The 18,433-nt window shown below is 41.6% G+C and overlaps 2 protein-coding genes across 2 annotated transcripts; both read left to right on the top strand.

The window, feature by feature from the left end:
- The first annotated feature begins 391 nt into the window (after positions 1-391).
- On the top strand, positions 392-4,057 carry LOC103989170 (protein unc-13 homolog). The gene is made up of 5 exons (XM_009407961.3): positions 392-933; positions 1,080-1,979; positions 2,094-2,552; positions 2,629-2,815; positions 2,883-4,057. The coding sequence occupies exons 1-5, from the start codon at positions 427-429 to the stop codon at positions 3,830-3,832; spliced, it is 3,003 nt and encodes a 1,000-aa protein (XP_009406236.2). The 5' UTR covers positions 392-426; the 3' UTR covers positions 3,833-4,057.
- A 7,422-nt stretch (positions 4,058-11,479) lies between these two features.
- Positions 11,480-18,433, top strand: LOC135643847 (FACT complex subunit SPT16-like). The gene is made up of 2 exons (XM_065161245.1): positions 11,480-11,776; positions 14,966-18,433. The coding sequence occupies exon 2, from the start codon at positions 15,016-15,018 to the stop codon at positions 18,199-18,201; it is 3,186 nt and encodes a 1,061-aa protein (XP_065017317.1). The 5' UTR covers positions 11,480-11,776; positions 14,966-15,015; the 3' UTR covers positions 18,202-18,433.

Genomic DNA, 18,433 nt, shown 5'->3' with positions numbered 1-18,433 from the left:
GAATCTAATTATATATTATATATTATGTTATGTATTTAAATCTTATTAATATCATAATTTTCATACTTAAAAAAATTATACAACACTTCGATACAAAAAGAAAAAAAAATTAATATTAATTTTATCAAATAATAATAATTTTAATCTGTCATTCGGGAAAAATAAAAGGAATATTAAAAGCATGCACATGTGCATTTTTCGTGTTATAGGACAAATAAGATTATTTATTTTATTTTTAAATTATAAAAAAATGAAAATAAAATTGATGTGATGCTTGCCGCTTTTGTCTCCATATTTTATGCCGACGAAGGTGTCTTATCTGTGCATGTTTTGTCGGATCGTTGTTACTTTGTCGTACGGTGCACCGTGACCTAAGGGCACGGTACAGCCACCGGCAGGCACCGGCCACCCCGCTGCCGGTGGACAATGGGAAGTCGGCGTCGCCGATCCGGGAGCTTCTCCTTCATGGAGGAGCAGCCGGAGGAGAAAGAAGAGGAGGGCGAGCTGCAATGGCCCTTCGGCCGGCTCGACGCCCTCGGCAGGGACGAGCTCAGGGAGAGCGCTTATGAGCTTTTCGTCGCCTGCTGCCGCTTCTCCCAGGGCTCCAGCGGCCGCGCCCCGCCCTCCCGCCACCCGGCCGACGGCAACGACGCGGGGACGAAGGCCGGCGCTGGGATCATGTCAGCGACGAGCCGGGTGAAGGGCGCGCTGGGCCTTAGAGCGAGGCTGGCGGCGCCGATGAGGACCATGGTCAACTCGGGATCTCCGGTGACGCTGCCCTCGGCGGCAGGGACGGCGACAGCGTTGTCACCTGCCGGAAAGCCGAAGCAGCGGCCGATGACGTCGGCGGAGATAATGCGGCAGCAGATGGGGGTGACCGAGCAGAGCGACACCCGCCTGAGGAAGACCCTCATGCGCTTCCTCGCAGGCCAGGTCGGTCGGTTGCTCCACCTCCTTTCTCCCTCTGCGCAACGAAATGCTTGCAATGCTAGGATCACGCAGACTAAAATTTTCATCGATCACATGGTGGTTTTGTCGTGCTTGTGGTAACCTACTGTTGATCTGTTCTTCTTCATCAGGTAGGCAGGCAAGCAGAGACGATCATCCTTCCGCTAGAGCTCCTCCGCCACCTAAGGCCACCTGACTTTGTTGATTCTAACGAATACCATCGTTGGCAACGTCGGCAGCTCAAAATCTTGGAAGCAGGACTCGTCTTGCACTCTTGGGCACCTTGTGACCGCTTGAACTCCTCAGGACTTCGTCTCAGGGAGATCCTGACCGCGAGCGAGCTGAAGCCCATCGACACCAGCAAGCACTCGGAGGCCATGCGCAACTTGTGCAACTGTGTCATGGCCTTAGCGTGGCGCTACCAGAATGCGACTCCAGTTGAAGCGTGTCACTGGGCTGATGGATTCCCCTTCAACATACATCTCTACCTCTCCCTGCTTCGCTCCATCTTCGACCTCAAGGATAAGACAGTGATACTAGATGAGGTGGATGAGCTGCTGGAGCTGATGAAGAAGACATGGGCAACCCTAGGGATCAATAAGATGGTCCACACTGTGTGCTTCACTTGGGTCCTCTTCGAGCAGTACGTAAGGACCGGGCTAGTGGAGCCTGACTTGATGGGTGCGACATTGGCGCTGCTGGACGAGGTGGCCAACGATGCCATGAGGCCCGAAAGGGAATCGGGCTACGTGAAGGTCTTACTCCCCACAATGGCCTCGCTGAAGGCGTGGGCGGAGACGAAGCTGTTGGACTATCATGAGGCGTTAGAGAAAGGAGGCAGGATTGAAATGATGGATAACGTGTTGTGTTTGGCATTCTCGACGGCAAAGATCATCAGTGAGGAGACATCGAGCAATGCAAGTGTGGGGATGCTTCTCAAACTTGACACCGGAGGAGATGCGGACGATTTCTCACCCATAAACTGCGTAGATCGATTTATTAGGGCTTCTTTGAAGTGCGCATTCACCAAGGTCAGCATCACCGTCTCTCAAATGATCCATTCTTTTCATTTCAGAAGCCATGATGAACTCTTCAATTTCTAGAATCATTTATCATGACATGCTGTGTGTGCCTAGTGATTGCAGGCACAAGAAAACTGTAATGGAAAGGTTGATAGCAGAGTGGTGGATGAGGAGGATCCGCAAGAGGCCTTAATAAAACTGGCGAAAGAGACAGAGGAATTGGCCCTGTTGGAGAAGGAGAACTACAGTCCATTGCTAAAGAGGTGGTATCCAAATCCAACTGCTGTCGCAGTGGTGACCCTACACAGCTGCTATGGCGCCGTGTTGAGGCAGTACTTGCTCAAAACTTCAGTTCTAACAAATGAGTCGGTCAGAGTTTTGCATACCGCAGGGAATCTAGAGAAGGTTCTGATTCAAATGGCAGCAGAGGATTCCGCAGGGGCTGAAGGCGGAGGGAAGGGGATCTTAAGCGAGATGATTCCCTACCAAGTAGACTCCATCATCTTTAACCTTATCAAGCGTTGGGTAGATGATAGACTGAGGATGGCAAGAGGGTGCTTTAACAGAGCTAAGGAGACTGAGGTGAGTTCACCGTAGGGCCAGTGGTAGAATCCTTCTTACGTTCGAACTTTAACTCCGTGCAATGCAATTGTAGCAGAGTTGGAATCCCAAGTCCAAATCAGAGCCATATGCGGAGTCTGCAGTGGATCTAATGCAGTTAGCCAAGATGACGGTGGATGAGTTCTTTGAGATCCAAGTAGAAGCAAAAGATGAATTGGGCCGAGACCTTGCTGATGGTTTGGATACTCTGTTTAAGGAGTACTGCTCCTTTGCCGCATCATGTGGTAAGTCTCCCTCTCTCGCACGTTGAAGACAAAGGACTTGTGCTACTGATGTCTCTAACACTGATAGGTTCAAAGGAAAGCTTTATTCCAGCGCTCCCTCCGCTGACCAGGTGCAACCAGGACTCGATGGTCGCCCAGCTGTGGAAGAGGGCGGCCGCCCCTTGCACTGTCGGCGCCGACCCCGGCCTCGTCCTCGTCTGCAGGCCCTTCCCGGCACCGGGCGACAGCACCACCAACCACCGCCACACTGCAAGCCGCGGCACCCAACGCCTTTGCGTCCGCCTCAACACACTCCAGTACTTTCTAGGCTGCCTCCACACCATAGACGAGTCCTTCTCCTCCCATTGTTCTCCCCTACCCTCCCACCGCCACTTTGACGGCGCCCACTCTTCCATTCACTCTGTCATCCTCCACGTAGCTGAGCTAGCCGCCTTCCGGCTCATCTTCGTTGATTCTTCTCACTCCTTCTATGACTCGTTATACTTTGGCAGCGTATACCATGCTCGAATACATCCGACCCTCCGAGTGCTAAACCAGAATCTAACATATCTGACATCGGTGCTAATCGACGGGGCACAACCGCAAGCGGTGTGCGAAGTGATGAAGGCGTCGTTCGGAGCATTTTTGATGGTGCTATTGGCCGGAGGCAGCGGGAGGGCTTTCACGAGGGGGGACTACGACATGTTGGTGGAGGACTTCATGAGCTTGAAGCATATGTTTCTGGGGTGCGGGAAGGGGCTGGTGGCGGAGGAGGTGGTAGAACAACAAGCGGAGGTGGTGGAGGGGGTGTTGGCGCTGATGAGACTGCCGACAGAGAAGCTGGTGGAAGACTTCAGCATCGCGGCATGCGAGGCCAGCGGGCTGGGGAGATCGCTGGAGACGGTACCCATGCCGCCAACTACAGGCAAGTGGCATTGCTCTGACCCCAACACGATGCTCCGGGTGTTGTGCCACCGGAACGACGACGCCGCCAACCGATTCCTGAAGAAGGCGTTCGAGCTGCCGAAGAGGAGGTGAAATCAGATGAGCGGCTCGGTTTGTACGAGCGTTAGCCAGTAGCTGTTCTCACCACGTTCGACATCATCACTAGGACTGCATCTTTCTCAGGTTCATTATTCTCATGTCAACGTGTTAAGTCAACAGATTCACATGATCGAGTCAACGAATACCTTTTATCATTCAATTCTAAGAGAAACGGTGATGTATAGGACCACGTCTTAAGATTAAGACATTTACAGCACACGTCTTTTGTTTTCGGAGCTTCTTATGATGTTGTGATAGTGTGGTCTTCTTGGATATTAACTCTTGGATGGTTTCAAAAAGAATTATTAGTATATCACCCCATAAAAAACCTACTGGTCCAGTTTTTAATGGCGGAGTGAACCTATAACTATAGGAGCCGATAAATCTCTTTTAACATCACTTATCAGATTGATGAGGTTTGTCATCTTAGAAGTTGAGCCATGAGAGCATTACCTGTGGAGGTGCAAGCATAATTTTGCCGAGGCTTCATAGTGCTCGTTCACCTATATTATCATCTAGTATACATTGATCGGTGTGGTTCGTAAAGATGACGAACGATGTAGGGATGTGACATGAAATGTCGATGCGGGAATGCGGATGAAGGACAATTAATTGGCCGGTGAACAGAATCTTAAGATATTGGGATTGATAGCAAAATTGTTTTGTTATTATGGAACCTCGAGTAAAAACAAATACACCTTACTGTCCAAAACATATTCACAACTATTTTGTTGACGTCCAATCAAACACCTTTAAAATTAACCAAAATATATACGATGATTTTATACATAATTTATTATCGTTTGACCGTTTTGTTATTATGGGATGCATTGCCCCTTCCCCATGGTTGGTGGAGGAGGTCAATGGTATACCCATTTCCCTCGAGCGACGAGGGGGGTTGGCATCAACCCCTCTACTTCATGTTAAACCTCGAGTGAGTTGGGTTTTTTTTATCTCCATGTCTTAGATAAGCCTTGCTTTAAGTGGATTAGGTTTTTCTAACTTTGTTTGACATGTGCTTTTGAGGACTCTCTTCTTCTAAGTTGGGTATTTTTTACTTATGCATCTCAGACATATTTTACCTTGTGCTTTCTATCATAATGAGTTTCTTCCCATGTGGATTAGGCTTTCTCGACTCATGTCCTGACACATTATACGTTGTACCTCTCGTCGTAACGAGTTTCTTCTTGTATGGGTGGAGCTTCACTGACTCACGTATCTCGAGCATATTTGGTCTTATGCCTTATATCATGGTGGGTTTCTTAATATATGGGTTGGGTTTTATTGACTCACATATCTTAGGCTCATTTTTCCTTGTGCTTTAAATTGTGATAGGTTTCTTTTTACACGGGTATGGTTTCATCAACTTATGCGTCTTGGGCATATTTTGTCTTGTGTCTCTCACCATTGTAGGTTTCTTCCTACACGAGTCTAATTTTATCGACCCACGCATCTTAAGCAAATTTTGCTTTATGCATTTTGTTGTGGTAAGTATCTTTAGATAGTTTTTACTATTGGTCACTTTTGTACTTTTAAATGTGGTCTTTATATATTGATAACTTTTGTGCTTTTTAGATGGCTTTCACATATCGATCATTTTTATACTTTATATGGTAGTTCTTCATTGATTAATGTCTCTTCAAATTTAATATGAAGGGATACTTATCTTTAATACGAGAGGAGACAAATTAATCCCCTCTCTACAAATCCTCCCTAGTTATGGTGGTGGGGCTCATTATCTCCATTTGAACCTCCAAGGTATTATTTATGAGCTTCTTCTTAACCTCAGCTCTTTCTTTTAAGGTTAGTCGGTTTTTGATCCTTTTCTTGAAGGTGGGTTAGTTCTCGAGTGTCTCATCCTTTATGCGCATTGATTTTCTAGTACCTCAACCTTCTAGCACCCCAATCCCAAAGTACTACTTCCACATTTATATAGGAAAATCTAGGGGCGATATCGCATGCACAATGGAAGAACATAAAAAAAAAAAACCCAAATTTTCCAATACGTGTTCATTGTCGTAAGTAGATTGGTGCATAAAACCCGTGAAATAGAAAATCACGTATGAGATAGTCGTGTTACATAGGGAGATTGTATATCCCTAAATCCCAAATTTTTCAATACGTGTTCATCATCGTAAGTCTATAGAAATGGATGAATGAGGTCAAGTGTCCTCCTCTCTAGCGGTTATCCATACAGCAGGGCTGTAACGACGCTCCTCAAGTCTCCATGCCTACTTTCTAAGGAGGAGAAGGAGAGAGGAGAATAGTAGGTGGCAACTGAGAAACCCTAGCCTATGGGCCTTTAGTTCCCTCTTATTTATTGATGCCCCCAATTAACCCTAATTGATCCTGCCCTATTGGGTACTGGATCTTCATTCAATTATCCAAGCCTCTTAGATCAGTGAGTCTCTACCAAATAATCTCTTATTAGCTCATATTTGATCTCATCCATTAGATCCAATAATATATGGGCTTATTGGATATCCAATAATATAGGGGCTCCAGCGGATATCTCATATTTGAACATCTTCTCGTCGCAACACTTACCATATGTATATGATTCTCTAGACCCAATATTGAGCTGACTATAAGTAATACCTGTCAGAACTCTTTCTAGCTTAGTGAATTACTATCTCCATAATAATTCACTCGACTCATCGACTACAGACGTACTAGGCCATTACGATGCAGTCCCCAAACGAGATAGTAGATTCCAATCTTTTGGATCTATATGTCGTCAATTACCATGTACTTACAGTCCCTCATCCATTTAATATCTCAAAGACCATATACTGGACATGTTACTGTCATGCCCATATGATTTCTTCTGGAGTATCGTTATAATAAGATTCTCTTGGAGAAATCTTTCTCTCTCGATCTGAATGACCTTGGCCAATGATTTGTTTGAGCAAGAACACATAGGATATTCCTCTCATAATACCGAGAGCTGATGATCCTCTATCGACACTCAATAGCCCTCGTATGATTGGTTGTCACTCCCAATAACCAGTTGTACTGGATTTAAAACTTCCAAACCTAGAAGTCTGGTATCAAAGAGTGGAGTACTCAGACAGGATATCCTTGGTGTCTCAAGTCTAAGGACCAGATATACTACTAGGACTACGGAATCAATGTTTAATAATAAGGCATCATCAATATCTATTATTCTGTGAGCGGATCAATCAATGAACTCATTCTCCAATAAGCACTTGCATTGTATCCTTAGTGTCCCCACACAAGTAGCTATGAGACCAGCTGCCTCCATAATATAGATGGGTATACATCATACTAGTCTATCGGTTATTTGGATGTCCCTCTCGAGTAATCTATGACCATGATTATTTAGGATTTATGTTTATAGGTGAATCGATCTCATTATCATGATCTCATCACAATCTGATTCTCATTGCATAAATCCATGAATATCACAATATATATACATATATGTAACAATCAATATAAAGTGATAAAAATGTTAAAATATAATACACAAAAAGAATGTGTATCATATCACACATATAATCACTTACGGCTTGCATTATACCTATGACTAGCACTTTATAGGTTAGGATGTCTTTCTTATTTTACATAAACTCCTTCATATCTTATGGTTATCGAATGGGCGAGAAAGTTAGTGCTCTCTCCTCAAATAACCTAGGGGTAGAGGGATATCTAACCTCTCTATAAGGAGAGTCAGTCCTAGTAAACTCACTTAGTAATGAGCACATAACTCATAGACCACTTTAAGTCAAATACTCCATCTCAACTAAGTTTGAGTTACAAGTCTCTCGGCTCGGTCATTATCCATATGACCTAATGTTTAAGTTCATTTGTTTATCTTCTAACACTAAAGGTGAGAGGAGCATTTTTTTTCTCGTACAGGTCGGGAATGAGGGTTCAATCTCGCTTGGTCCACATCTATAAATAACATACTTTCCTTCTTGTCGGACAAGAAGGTAGATTAAGTGCTTTAGTTGAGAGATATACTTTCTTCTTTCGAGTCAGTTAGAAAGATATTCGACGATTGACTGGTGATGTGGGTCTCAAGTTGATTCCTCAAGGTATGGATTTTTTTACACAGTAGATGATCATCCGCTCTCGGTGTTATGAGAGGAATATCCTTTGTGTTCTTGCTCAAGCAAATCCCTAGCTGTCATTTAGATTGAGAGAGAAAGAGTTCTCCAAGAGAATCTAATCAGAGCGAGACTCGAGTAAATTCCATATGGGCCTGACAACACTATGCCCAGTATACAATCTTTGAAATATTAGATGAATGAGATATTATAAATACATAATAACTAAGGATAGATAAGTCCAATGAATTGGATTTTCCTATATCGTATATGGACTATGGCGTAGTGGCGTAGTACGTCCGTAGTGGATGAGTTGAGTAAATTATTATGAAGATAATAATTCACTAAATCAGAATAAGTTCTAAAAGGTATGACTTACGATTAGTTTGATATTGGGCCTAGAGAGTCACACACATATGATATGTGTTGCGACGTGTTGAGGTTCGGATATGAGATATTCATTTGAGCCCCTATCTTATTGAATATTCAATAAGTCATTTAATTATTAGTTTTTAGCGATAAGATCTAATAAGAGAGATTATTGGGTAAAGATACACTAATTCAAGAGGCTTGGATAGTTGGATGGAGATTTAGTACCCAATATAGAAGGATTTATTAGGGTTAAGTTGGTCATAAGTCAGACCATTTTTTGTTATCACCTTATACTCTCCCTCTCCTCTTTAGCCAACAACCCTAGCTTGGGGTATGTAGACTACTAGTCATAGGTGTCCTATAAGCCAATTATGTGAGTGATGACACGTGTGACTTGACACACAGTCTTTATTACTTATTATTATTATTTAGTATTTTATCACTTTATATTGCCCGTTGCATGAATATATTGTGATGTCCATGAATCTGTGTAATGAGAATCATATCGTGATGAGATCATGATAATGAGACTGATTCGCCTTTAAACACAGATCCTAAATAATCTCAGTCATAGATTACTCGAGAGGGACATTGAGATAATCAGATAGACTGGTGTGTTGTATATCCATCCATATGATGGATGTAACTGGTCTCATAGCTGCTCGTGTGAGGACACTAGGGATACAGTGCATGTGCTCATTAGAGAATGAGTTCACTGATTGATCCGCTCACGAAATGTTGGATGGTTGATGATGAATTATTGTTAGACAACGATTCTATCGTCCTAGTGGTGTATCTGGTCCTTAGATTTGAGACACCAAGGATGTCCTGTATGAGTACTTCACTCTTTGATACCGAACTTTTAGGTCTAGAAGTTCCAAATCTAGCACAATCGATCATCGGGAGTGGTAGTTAACCTTACGAGAGCTATTGAGTATCGATAGAGGATCATTTACTCTCGGTGTCATGAGAGAAATATCTCATGTATTCTTGCTCAGACAAATCCCTAGCTAGGGTCATTCAGATTGAGAGAGAAAGAGTTCTCCAAGAGAATCCGATTAGAGTGAGACTCGTGTAGAAATTGTATGGATCTGATAGCACCATGCCCAGTATATAGTCTCTGAGATATTAGATAGATGAGGGACTATAAGTACACTAAAACTGAGGATAGATAGGTTCAAAGGATTAGATTCCCCTATATCGTTTGGGGACTGCAGCGTAGCGGCCTAGTACGTTCGCGATCGATGAGTCAAGTGAATTATTATAGAGATAATAATTTATTGAGTTAGAAAGAGTTCTGATTTATATGACTCACCAGCTCGATATTGGGCCTAGTGGGTCACACACATATGGTAGGCGTTGCGGTGAGTAGAGATTTAGATATAAGATATCCGTTGGAGCTCATATCTTATTGAATATCCAATAAACCAATGAATTATTGGATCCTATGGATGAGATGCAATAAGAGCTAATAAGAGATTATTGGGTAGAGACCTACTAATCTAAAATGATTGGATAGTTGGATGAAGATCCAATACCCATGACACGATCCATTATGATTAAGTTGATAGGGGGCCTCTATAAATATAAGGGAACTAAAGACCCACAGGCTAAAGGTACTTTTTAGTTACCTCCTCCTATTCTCCTCTCTCCCTCTCCTCCTCATATTGCAGCCCCTATTTGAGGTATTGCAGCCCCTATTTGAGGTGTGTGGACAACAAGAAGGGGCAACCTCTTCTTGATTATGTGGTGTGCACGAGGAAGAGTTTTGGACAACGATTTAAGGAGCATCTTCATAGCCCTTACCTTATGAATCACTTCTAAAGAGGAAGACAGTTGACTTCCTTCATCTTCTCCCACAGATCTGCATATTTTCAAGGATATATGATCTCCTAAGTAATTCTCTATTTGTGTAGTTTTTCGGTTTCATGAGTTTTTGCGCACCAACTTTTATACGATGATGAAACCTTCTTTTCTACAAGAATTTCGGGATTTTATTTTTTTTGTTCTTCCGTTGTGCATATGATGTCATCCTAGATTTCCCAACATAGATAATAAGAAGGGTTAGCCCCTTCTTAATCGTGTGGTACGCATGGAAAGGAGGATTGTGTAATGATTTGAGAAGCGTCTTCGCAACCCCTGTCGTATGGATCACTGCTACAGAGGAGAATAGTTGACATCTTTCATCGTCTCCCATAGATCTATATGATTTCAAGGATATATGATCTCTTTAGGTAACACATTTTTCATATACGCATAGTTTTTCGGTTTTGAGGTATTTGTGCACCAATTTTCGCACGACGATGAAACCTTTTCTACGAAAAATGTGTGATTTTATTTTTTGTTCTTTCGCTGCACATATGATGCTACCATAGATTTCCCTACACCATAGGGTGAGAGATTCGGATCGTTGAATAAGTATTAGTATCGTATTGGAGTTTGCATCAAGGTGGATGCACCAATGTTCGAAAAAGGATAGCTACTGCCTCCTCTTAGGTAAAATCTCTTCGTTTGAGCATTCATTAAGAGGATAGGTGGGTTGGCATTCATGCGACATCGGACTCTTCTTCTATTATTAAAAATGTTATGAGAAGATATTATTAATGTCTCAATCAACTCTACGTGATTTAGACCCATGTGCGTAGGGTTATCCAATATGCCTACGTGAAAATATTGACTCTTGAGGATATCATATGAAGTGTTACCTACACAAAGATCAAGGTGAAGAGTAGTTTTTCGATATGATCTTTTCGATGCTCAAATTAATAATTTAAGATGAGTGAGTATACTCGATCGGGATAACAAAGTAACCATTTAATTATATTAAAAATAAATTTTTATCCCTAACAGTAAAAGTAAAAAAAGATAATTTTTTAATCACCTCTAATAATCTATTTTTTTTAATCTATGTCCATGTGAGCATATCGATAAAGGATATTTTTTATTTTTTATTTAGATATCATAGGAGGGTATATATATCATATGGTTAATCAATAATATTCTTCAAATTAAGTTTTTTTAATGGGAATAGTGTATATATAATTACAATGATATCAGTGTCTACGGGCCCTTTACTTACGTCTCTGTGCGTTACATCAGCATTCGTCAACGCCAATGCAGCAACAACGATCCGCTGTAGACCGCATTGCGTTGGGCCGACCACCGCCTCCGAACGCAAGCCTCAGGCGTGTGACCGCATTAAGTTTCGCACGGGTAGATAAAAGGTGTTGCGCTAAAGCTGGGCGCCATACGAGCCAAGGAACGAACGACCCCCCCAAAAGCCCTAATCGATCTCTTGAGCTTCGATCCCAGAGGCGAAGCGACGGCGACGACGCAAACCTGCGCCCCCTTTCCTCCTACTCTCTCCGCTTTTTCTCCGCCTCTCGTCGACCGGAATCGCCCTCTTCGCTCGCCTTCTTCAGTCGCCGATCTCAAATTCCTCTCTCGGATCGCCGCGGAGTCACTGCGGCGCCCTAAACCGCTCCGATATCACGTAAGCACTCCTTTCGCGGCTTTCCTGGACTGGATTCTACGATATTGGGAAACAAATGGGTTTTGTTTTCTTTTAGGTCTTTTGTGGTTCATTTGGTTTCGGTTTCGAGGTTGTGGATAGTGAATCATTGTCTTGTTTCCATTTTCCCATCATTTATTATTTCTGATTCTTTCTGTTTTATCTTTTTTTTCTTGTTTTGATGTATTATTAGGCGCTTTATTGGCCCTGCAAAAAATCCCCCTTTCACTTTTTTTTCCCATTTATATTTCGGCATTTCTAGGGTTATTCCATTATTATGTTTCGGCATTTCTAAGTCAAGGTTGTCTTTTCTGTTTAGTTTTCTCCTTTTCATACCAGATGCGTACTTGATGTGGCTTCATCCTAGGGTTTGGCGAACTAAATATTTGGACTCCAGTAGATCCCTAGAGGCGACTTTATAAGAACTATCTTAGATCTTGCAATGTTTACTGTTTATTTAATATGGCTATCATTGATGTTTACTATTGATTTAATTAGCTAATCTTGATGGTAATTGGAGACTAACTGCTAGTATGCATCTGTTGTTTGTGTTACATATTGGTACTATTTTCTTCATGCTAATGTCAAAGTAAATGATTACCAGTTACGTCGATGAATTGTTTTGATCGTGTTATCATCCCTGGGTTATAATGGTTCTATTTTTATATTATTTTTTACATTAGTATTGTTTTTATGTAATTTAAGCAACACAAAGAATAAGGAGGTAGGACTTAGGCGTGTAAAGAAGACAGGGAGAAAGGAGAAGAAGAAAAGAGGCTTGGAGACTTATTTTGTAACACGCTGATGTAGTATCACATCGGTCGTGGTTTAAGACTTAGATTGACTTATAATTGTCATGGGTATTCTACTTAAACATCTTGAGTTGTCTCAGCGCATTCAGGAGGTTAGTTATCCCATCAGGTCATAATTTTTGGTATGATAGTCGACCTAGTGTTGGGGCATGATAAGAGCTCGAGTTTGAAAGGATTACTCATGGATGGATCCCGTGGCTGAAGCCAAAGGACATATCATGATGTTGAGAGCCACCACTAGGCTAAGCTTTACAGGATCTGATGGATGTACTACCATTAACTTGTACTTAATCGGACTTGACATTTTCGCTACAGGATTCCTCAAATCCAGCAAATATGGCCTTTTTTGTCTCAATTAAATGTCTCTTTATTCTTTCTTGTGCCTGCAAATGCAACACAGCTGTTGTTTAAGCAATAATGGCATTTCATGACATATAAAACTGTCAATATTACACCTCCTGGTAGATGATGTAAAAAGTGGTTGATGTACACTTTGTTGCTACTACTTGTGTGATATCTCTTGTATTTCCAGCAAGTTTTCCACCCTTTCTAACTATGTTATCAATTAGACAGTAATATTCTTGTCTTCCGTTGGTCTGTGATATTCCTGTTTTGTTTTTAACTAGAAATGGAGAATGGACCTATTTTAGACTGATGAGGACCCCAAGAAAGGCCTTCTCATTACAGAATATAGTAAAAAAGGTCATATACAAGGATTATACCTACGATGACTATTACATTTATGATATTTGGTAGTTTCTGTTGAGTTCTATCAGAATTCCTTGGATGGGGTAATTTCAGTCATCAATTAACTATTTCTAATACAAACATCCCATTTATAATTTTTAATAATCTTAGTTGAGTTACTTATCTTAGAATGTGAATGCCTCAAAATGGGGCACTTACAATCCCTAATTGTTTAACAATTTTAAATACAGACTTTTTACTAGGTCTCTTAGAGTTCCAAAAAATTAACTATTTTTAATACAAACATCCCATTTATAATTTTTAATAATCTTAGTTGAGTTACTTATCTTAGAATGTGAATGCCTCAAATGGGGCACTTACAGTCCCTAATTGTTTAACAATTTTAAATGTGAACTTTTTACTAGGTCTCTTAGAGTTCCAAAAACCATTTATAGGCTAAACAGTTTATCCCTAAATCCAAGATAAAAATATTCAGCTGAAATTGGTTTCAATTAATACATTTGATCAATTGGAGCTCTGGTTCAGTCCTTTACCTGATATTGTAATATAATGTGTCAAGTGTGATCTGAAATGTACCGACTTTGCACCCCCAGAATGATGTGGATGTCATCTAATTGTTGGATATGCCTTAGTCTTTGCAATTTGGTGCAGTCTGACATTGAATTGTTGGAGCAAGCGTTCCATGTCCCATGATCATATATGGATACCGAGAAACCATTATATGAATCTTAAAATTTTTCAGGACTGAATTTTTTTTCTCCAATTTTTGCATGTTACTTTCCAGAAGTTGACTTCTTAACCAATGAAGGGTTATTTCCTATCTTTTGCAATACTATGTTGTGCCTCTTATATGGAATCTTGAGTATTGTGTTTTGGATTCCATTGTTCTATCACTTCTATGATAAGGAACTGCTTCTTGTTCTGGATCCTTTTGTGGTGTACCATTATCCATGTTTTTAGTCACCTCTCAATTATTGTTTATCTCAATCTTGACAATTTTTTTTGCATCCAAACTGTTTTCTTTTGCTGGGCATATATCTGTACCTGTTTGAGTTGGACTAAGGGTGTTTTAAGTGGCTCAAATGGAGAGAAACAGAGGAGTGTAACCAATCATAAAATGTCACTCAGGTACAAACTCCATAATTTTAGTTGAGCTCAGCTTCCAGGTACGAGATTGACACATCAATAAACTGTCTAGATCAGTTTTTAAATGGATTACCAAATATCGACTCAACAAACTCCAAAGCCTCGTAGCTTATTTTTTAAATTCTAAATGATAGTATAGAACATCTTTTAACCGTTCAATTCAAATATGATATCGTCTGATCTCCAAAGCTGCTGAAATAGAAACCATAACATGGTTTTATATTAGATCAACCGTAGGCCTAAACTAATCCTAGTCTACACTGCTTTTTGTGCATGATCAAGAAAGTTATGTAGGAAGAGAATGATCCTCAACAAAATAAGCTTTTCTCCTGTAATTGATCATGAAATAATCCTAGTTTTGGATCAATTGTGCATTTATTTTAATATCAGTTTTATTATATTTATGTTATATTTTTAATTTTTTATACACTTTTATGTCCATGTTTCCATATTTTGGTTTTTATCATATATGAGATATTTATATTAACTTGTTATCTGTTGACAGATTTTTTGCACACATCAAATTGTCTGTTCACAAATGTCAGGTGACTTCTGATGGCTGATCACCAAAACGGAGGTTCTAAGCCATCAGCCTCTGGGTCTGGTGCTTACACAATTGACCTTGAAAACTTCAGCAAGCGCCTTGAGGCGTTTTATAGTCATTGGGGGAAGCATAAATCTGATTTTTGGAGCTCTTCAGATGCTGTTGCAATTGCAACACCACCTACTTCTGAAGATCTTCGATATCTTAAATCCTCTGCTTTAAATATCTGGTTGCTTGGGTATGAGTTCCCGGAGACCATTATGGTTTTCATGAACAAGCAGATTCATTTCCTATGTAGTCAGAAGAAAGCTAATCTGCTCGAGACCATAAAAAAGTCTGCCCATGAGGCTGTTGGAGCTGATCTTATAATACATGTTAAGGCCAAGCATGATGATGGTACAGCCCTGATGGAAGAGATTATTCGTGCTATTTGCGTGCAGTCTAAATCAGATTCTCCTATTATCGGATATATTACAAAAGAGGCACCTGAAGGGAGGCTTCTCGAGACTTGGTCTGAGAAGCTAGGTAGTTCATCCTTGCAGCTTACTGATGTAACAAATGGTTTCTCTGATCTGTTTGCTGTAAAAGATGTCTCGGAGCTTACCTGCATTAAGAAAGCTGCATATCTGACTTCATCTGTGATGAAAAATTTTGTGGTTCCAAAGCTTGAGCGGGTTATTGATGAAGAAAAGAAGGTTTCTCATTCTTCTCTGATGGATGATACAGAAAAGGCAATACTTGACCCTTCAAGGGTCAAGGTGAAACTGAAGGCAGAAAATGTTGATATATGCTATCCTCCTATCTTTCAGAGTGGAGGCCAGTTTGATCTCAGGCCAAGTGCATCCAGCAATGATGAGGATTTGTACTATGATTCTACAAGTGTGATTGTCTGCGCAATTGGCTCACGATATAATAGCTATTGCTCAAATGTTGCTAGAACGTTTTTGATCGACGCAACTGCTTCACAGAGTAAGGCATATGAGGTGCTTCTTAAAGCTCATGATGCTTCAGTTAGTGCTTTGAAGCCTGGAAATGCTGTCGCTGCTGCTTACCAAGCTGCCTTAGCGGTGGTTCAGAAGGAAGCACCAGAGCTTCTTCCAAACCTCACCAAATCAGCTGGAACAGGGATAGGCCTTGAGTTCCGTGAGTCTGGGTTGAGTTTAAATTCAAAAAATAACCGCTTGCTGAAGGCTGGGATGGTTTTCAATGTGTGTCTTGGTTTCCAGAATCTCCAAGCTCAGACTAACAATCCAAAGACGGAGAAGTATTCTTTGTTGCTGGCTGACACTGTTATAGTTAGTGAGAAACCTCCTGAGGTCTTGACTGCTGGCTGCTCCAAGTCAGTTAAGGATGTTGCTTACTCATTTAATGAGGAAGAGGAGGAAGAGCCTCCCAGAGTCAGATCTGACTTGAAGAGCACCGGGGTGCTTCCTTCCAAAGCAACCCTGAGGTCTGATAACCAGGAAATGTCAAAGGAAGAGTTGCGGAAACAGCATCAGGCAGAGCTTGCTCGACAAAAGAACGAGGAGACTGCCAGGAGGCTTGCTGGTGGTGGGTCTGCAGGTGCTGAAGGTCGAGGTCCAGCAAGAACCTCAAGTGAGCTGATTGCTTATAAGAATGCAAATGATATACCTTTCTCTAAGGAACTAGCAATACAAGTAGACCAGAAGAATGAGGCTATCTTATTGCCGATTTATGGAAGTATGGTGCCTTTCCATGTTTCTACTGTGAAGAGTGTAACCTCCCATCAGGACAATCGAACTTGCACCATTCGCATAATATTTAATGTGCCTGGTACACCATTTACTCCCCATGATGCAAACTCTCTTAAGTTTCCAGGTGCAACTTATTTGAAAGAGATTACATTTCGGTCCAAAGATCCCAGGCATAGCAGTGAAGTTGTACAACTGATCAAGACCCTCAGGAGACATGTTGCCTCGAGGGAGTCTGAGAGAGCTGAAAGGGCCACTTTGGTTACCCAGGAGAAGCTGCAGGTCTCTGGAAACCGGATGAAGCTAATAAAGTTACCAGACTTGTGGATACGACCCTCATTTGGTGGCCGTGGAAGGAAACTTACGGGTACATTGGAGGCTCATGTAAATGGATTCCGTTATGCAACTTCAAGACCTGATGAGCGTGTTGATATCATGTTTGCAAACATCAAGCATGCGTTCTTCCAGCCTGCAGAGCGAGAAATGATTACCCTCTTGCATTTTCACCTGCACAATCATATCATGGTAGGCAACAAGAAGACAAAGGATGTCCAGTTTTATGTAGAAGTTATGGATGTTGTGCAGACATTAGGTGGTGGGAGGAGATCAGCTCTTGATCCCGATGAGATTGAGGAAGAACAGCGTGAGAGGGAGCGGAAAAACAGAATAAACATGGAATTTCAGAACTTTGTCAACAAGGTACATGACCTCTGGGCACAACCACAGTTCAAAGGGCTCGATTTGGAGTTTGATATGCCCTTGAGGGAGCTTGGGTTCCATGGAGTTCCTCATAAGTCTTCGGCTTTTATTGTTCCAACTTCAACTTGTTTGGTTGAACTTATTGAGACACCATTCTTAGTGGTTACCTTGAGTGAGATTGAGATTGTTAATCTAGAGAGGGTGGGTTTCGGGCAGAAAAATTTTGATATGGCCATTGTGTTCAAGGATTTCAAACGCGATGTGCTTCGAATAGATTCCATACCATCCTCATCAGTTGACGGAATTAAGGAATGGCTTGATACAACAGACTTGAAGTACTACGAAAGCAGACTAAATTTGAACTGGCGCCCCATTTTGAAAACTATAACTGAGGACCCTGAGAAGTTTATTGAAGATGGTGGTTGGGAATTTTTGAACATGGAAGCCAGTGACTCTGACTCAGAAAACACGGAGGAATCAGACCAAGGGTATGAACCCTCTGATGTGGAACCGGAGTCTGCTTCAGATGATGAAGGTAAAGATAGTGAGTCACTGGTAGAATCTGATGAGGATGAAGAGGATTCTGAGGAGGATTCCGAGGAGGAGAAGGGGAAGACATGGGAGGAGTTGGAACGGGAGGCAAGCAATGCAGATAGAGAGAAGGGCGATGAGTCAGACAGCGAAGACGAGAAACGGAGGAGGAAGGCAAAGGCTCTTGGGAAATCCCGTATTCCAGATAGAAGGGACCCAAAGGGTGCACCCCCTAAGAGACGAAAGTTTAAGTGAGGCCGCTGCGTTTCTGATCATGATCCCTTCAGGAGCTTCTTGTGCTATTTGAACTCATGCTAGTTCTCTTTATGATGGATTAATACAAGCTTCGGATGGACGATTTTTAAGTTTACCATGTAAATCTGAATCATGGTTTCTTGTCTCTGCCAAAGTGACATTTGATATCGGTTGCCTTTTCTTTTGTTATTTAAATTCATTGCTGCAATATTAATGCTTTTAGTGTTGGACA

Source organism: Musa acuminata, chromosome BXJ1-1, assembly GCF_036884655.1.
Source record: "Musa acuminata AAA Group cultivar baxijiao chromosome BXJ1-1, Cavendish_Baxijiao_AAA, whole genome shotgun sequence".
In the NCBI taxonomy this organism is placed as follows: domain Eukaryota; kingdom Viridiplantae; phylum Streptophyta; class Magnoliopsida; order Zingiberales; family Musaceae; genus Musa; species Musa acuminata.
Note: the sequence above shows the minus strand (reverse complement) of the source record. Positions and strands in the feature narration are given on the sequence as shown.

Excerpts from the sequence above, each read along its gene's own strand:
- LOC103989170 (XM_009407961.3), top strand. The coding sequence starts at position 427 with ATGGGAAGTCGGCGTCGCCGATCCGGGAGCTTCTCCTTCATGGAGGAG. Across the intron at positions 1,980-2,093 it reads TGAAGTGCGCATTCACCAAG|GCACAAGAAAACTGTAATGG; the intron begins GTCAGCATCACC and ends TAGTGATTGCAG. Across the intron at positions 2,816-2,882 it reads CTCCTTTGCCGCATCATGTG|GTTCAAAGGAAAGCTTTATT; the intron begins GTAAGTCTCCCT and ends TAACACTGATAG.
- LOC135643847 (XM_065161245.1), top strand. The coding sequence starts at position 15,016 with ATGGCTGATCACCAAAACGGAGGTTCTAAGCCATCAGCCTCTGGGTCT.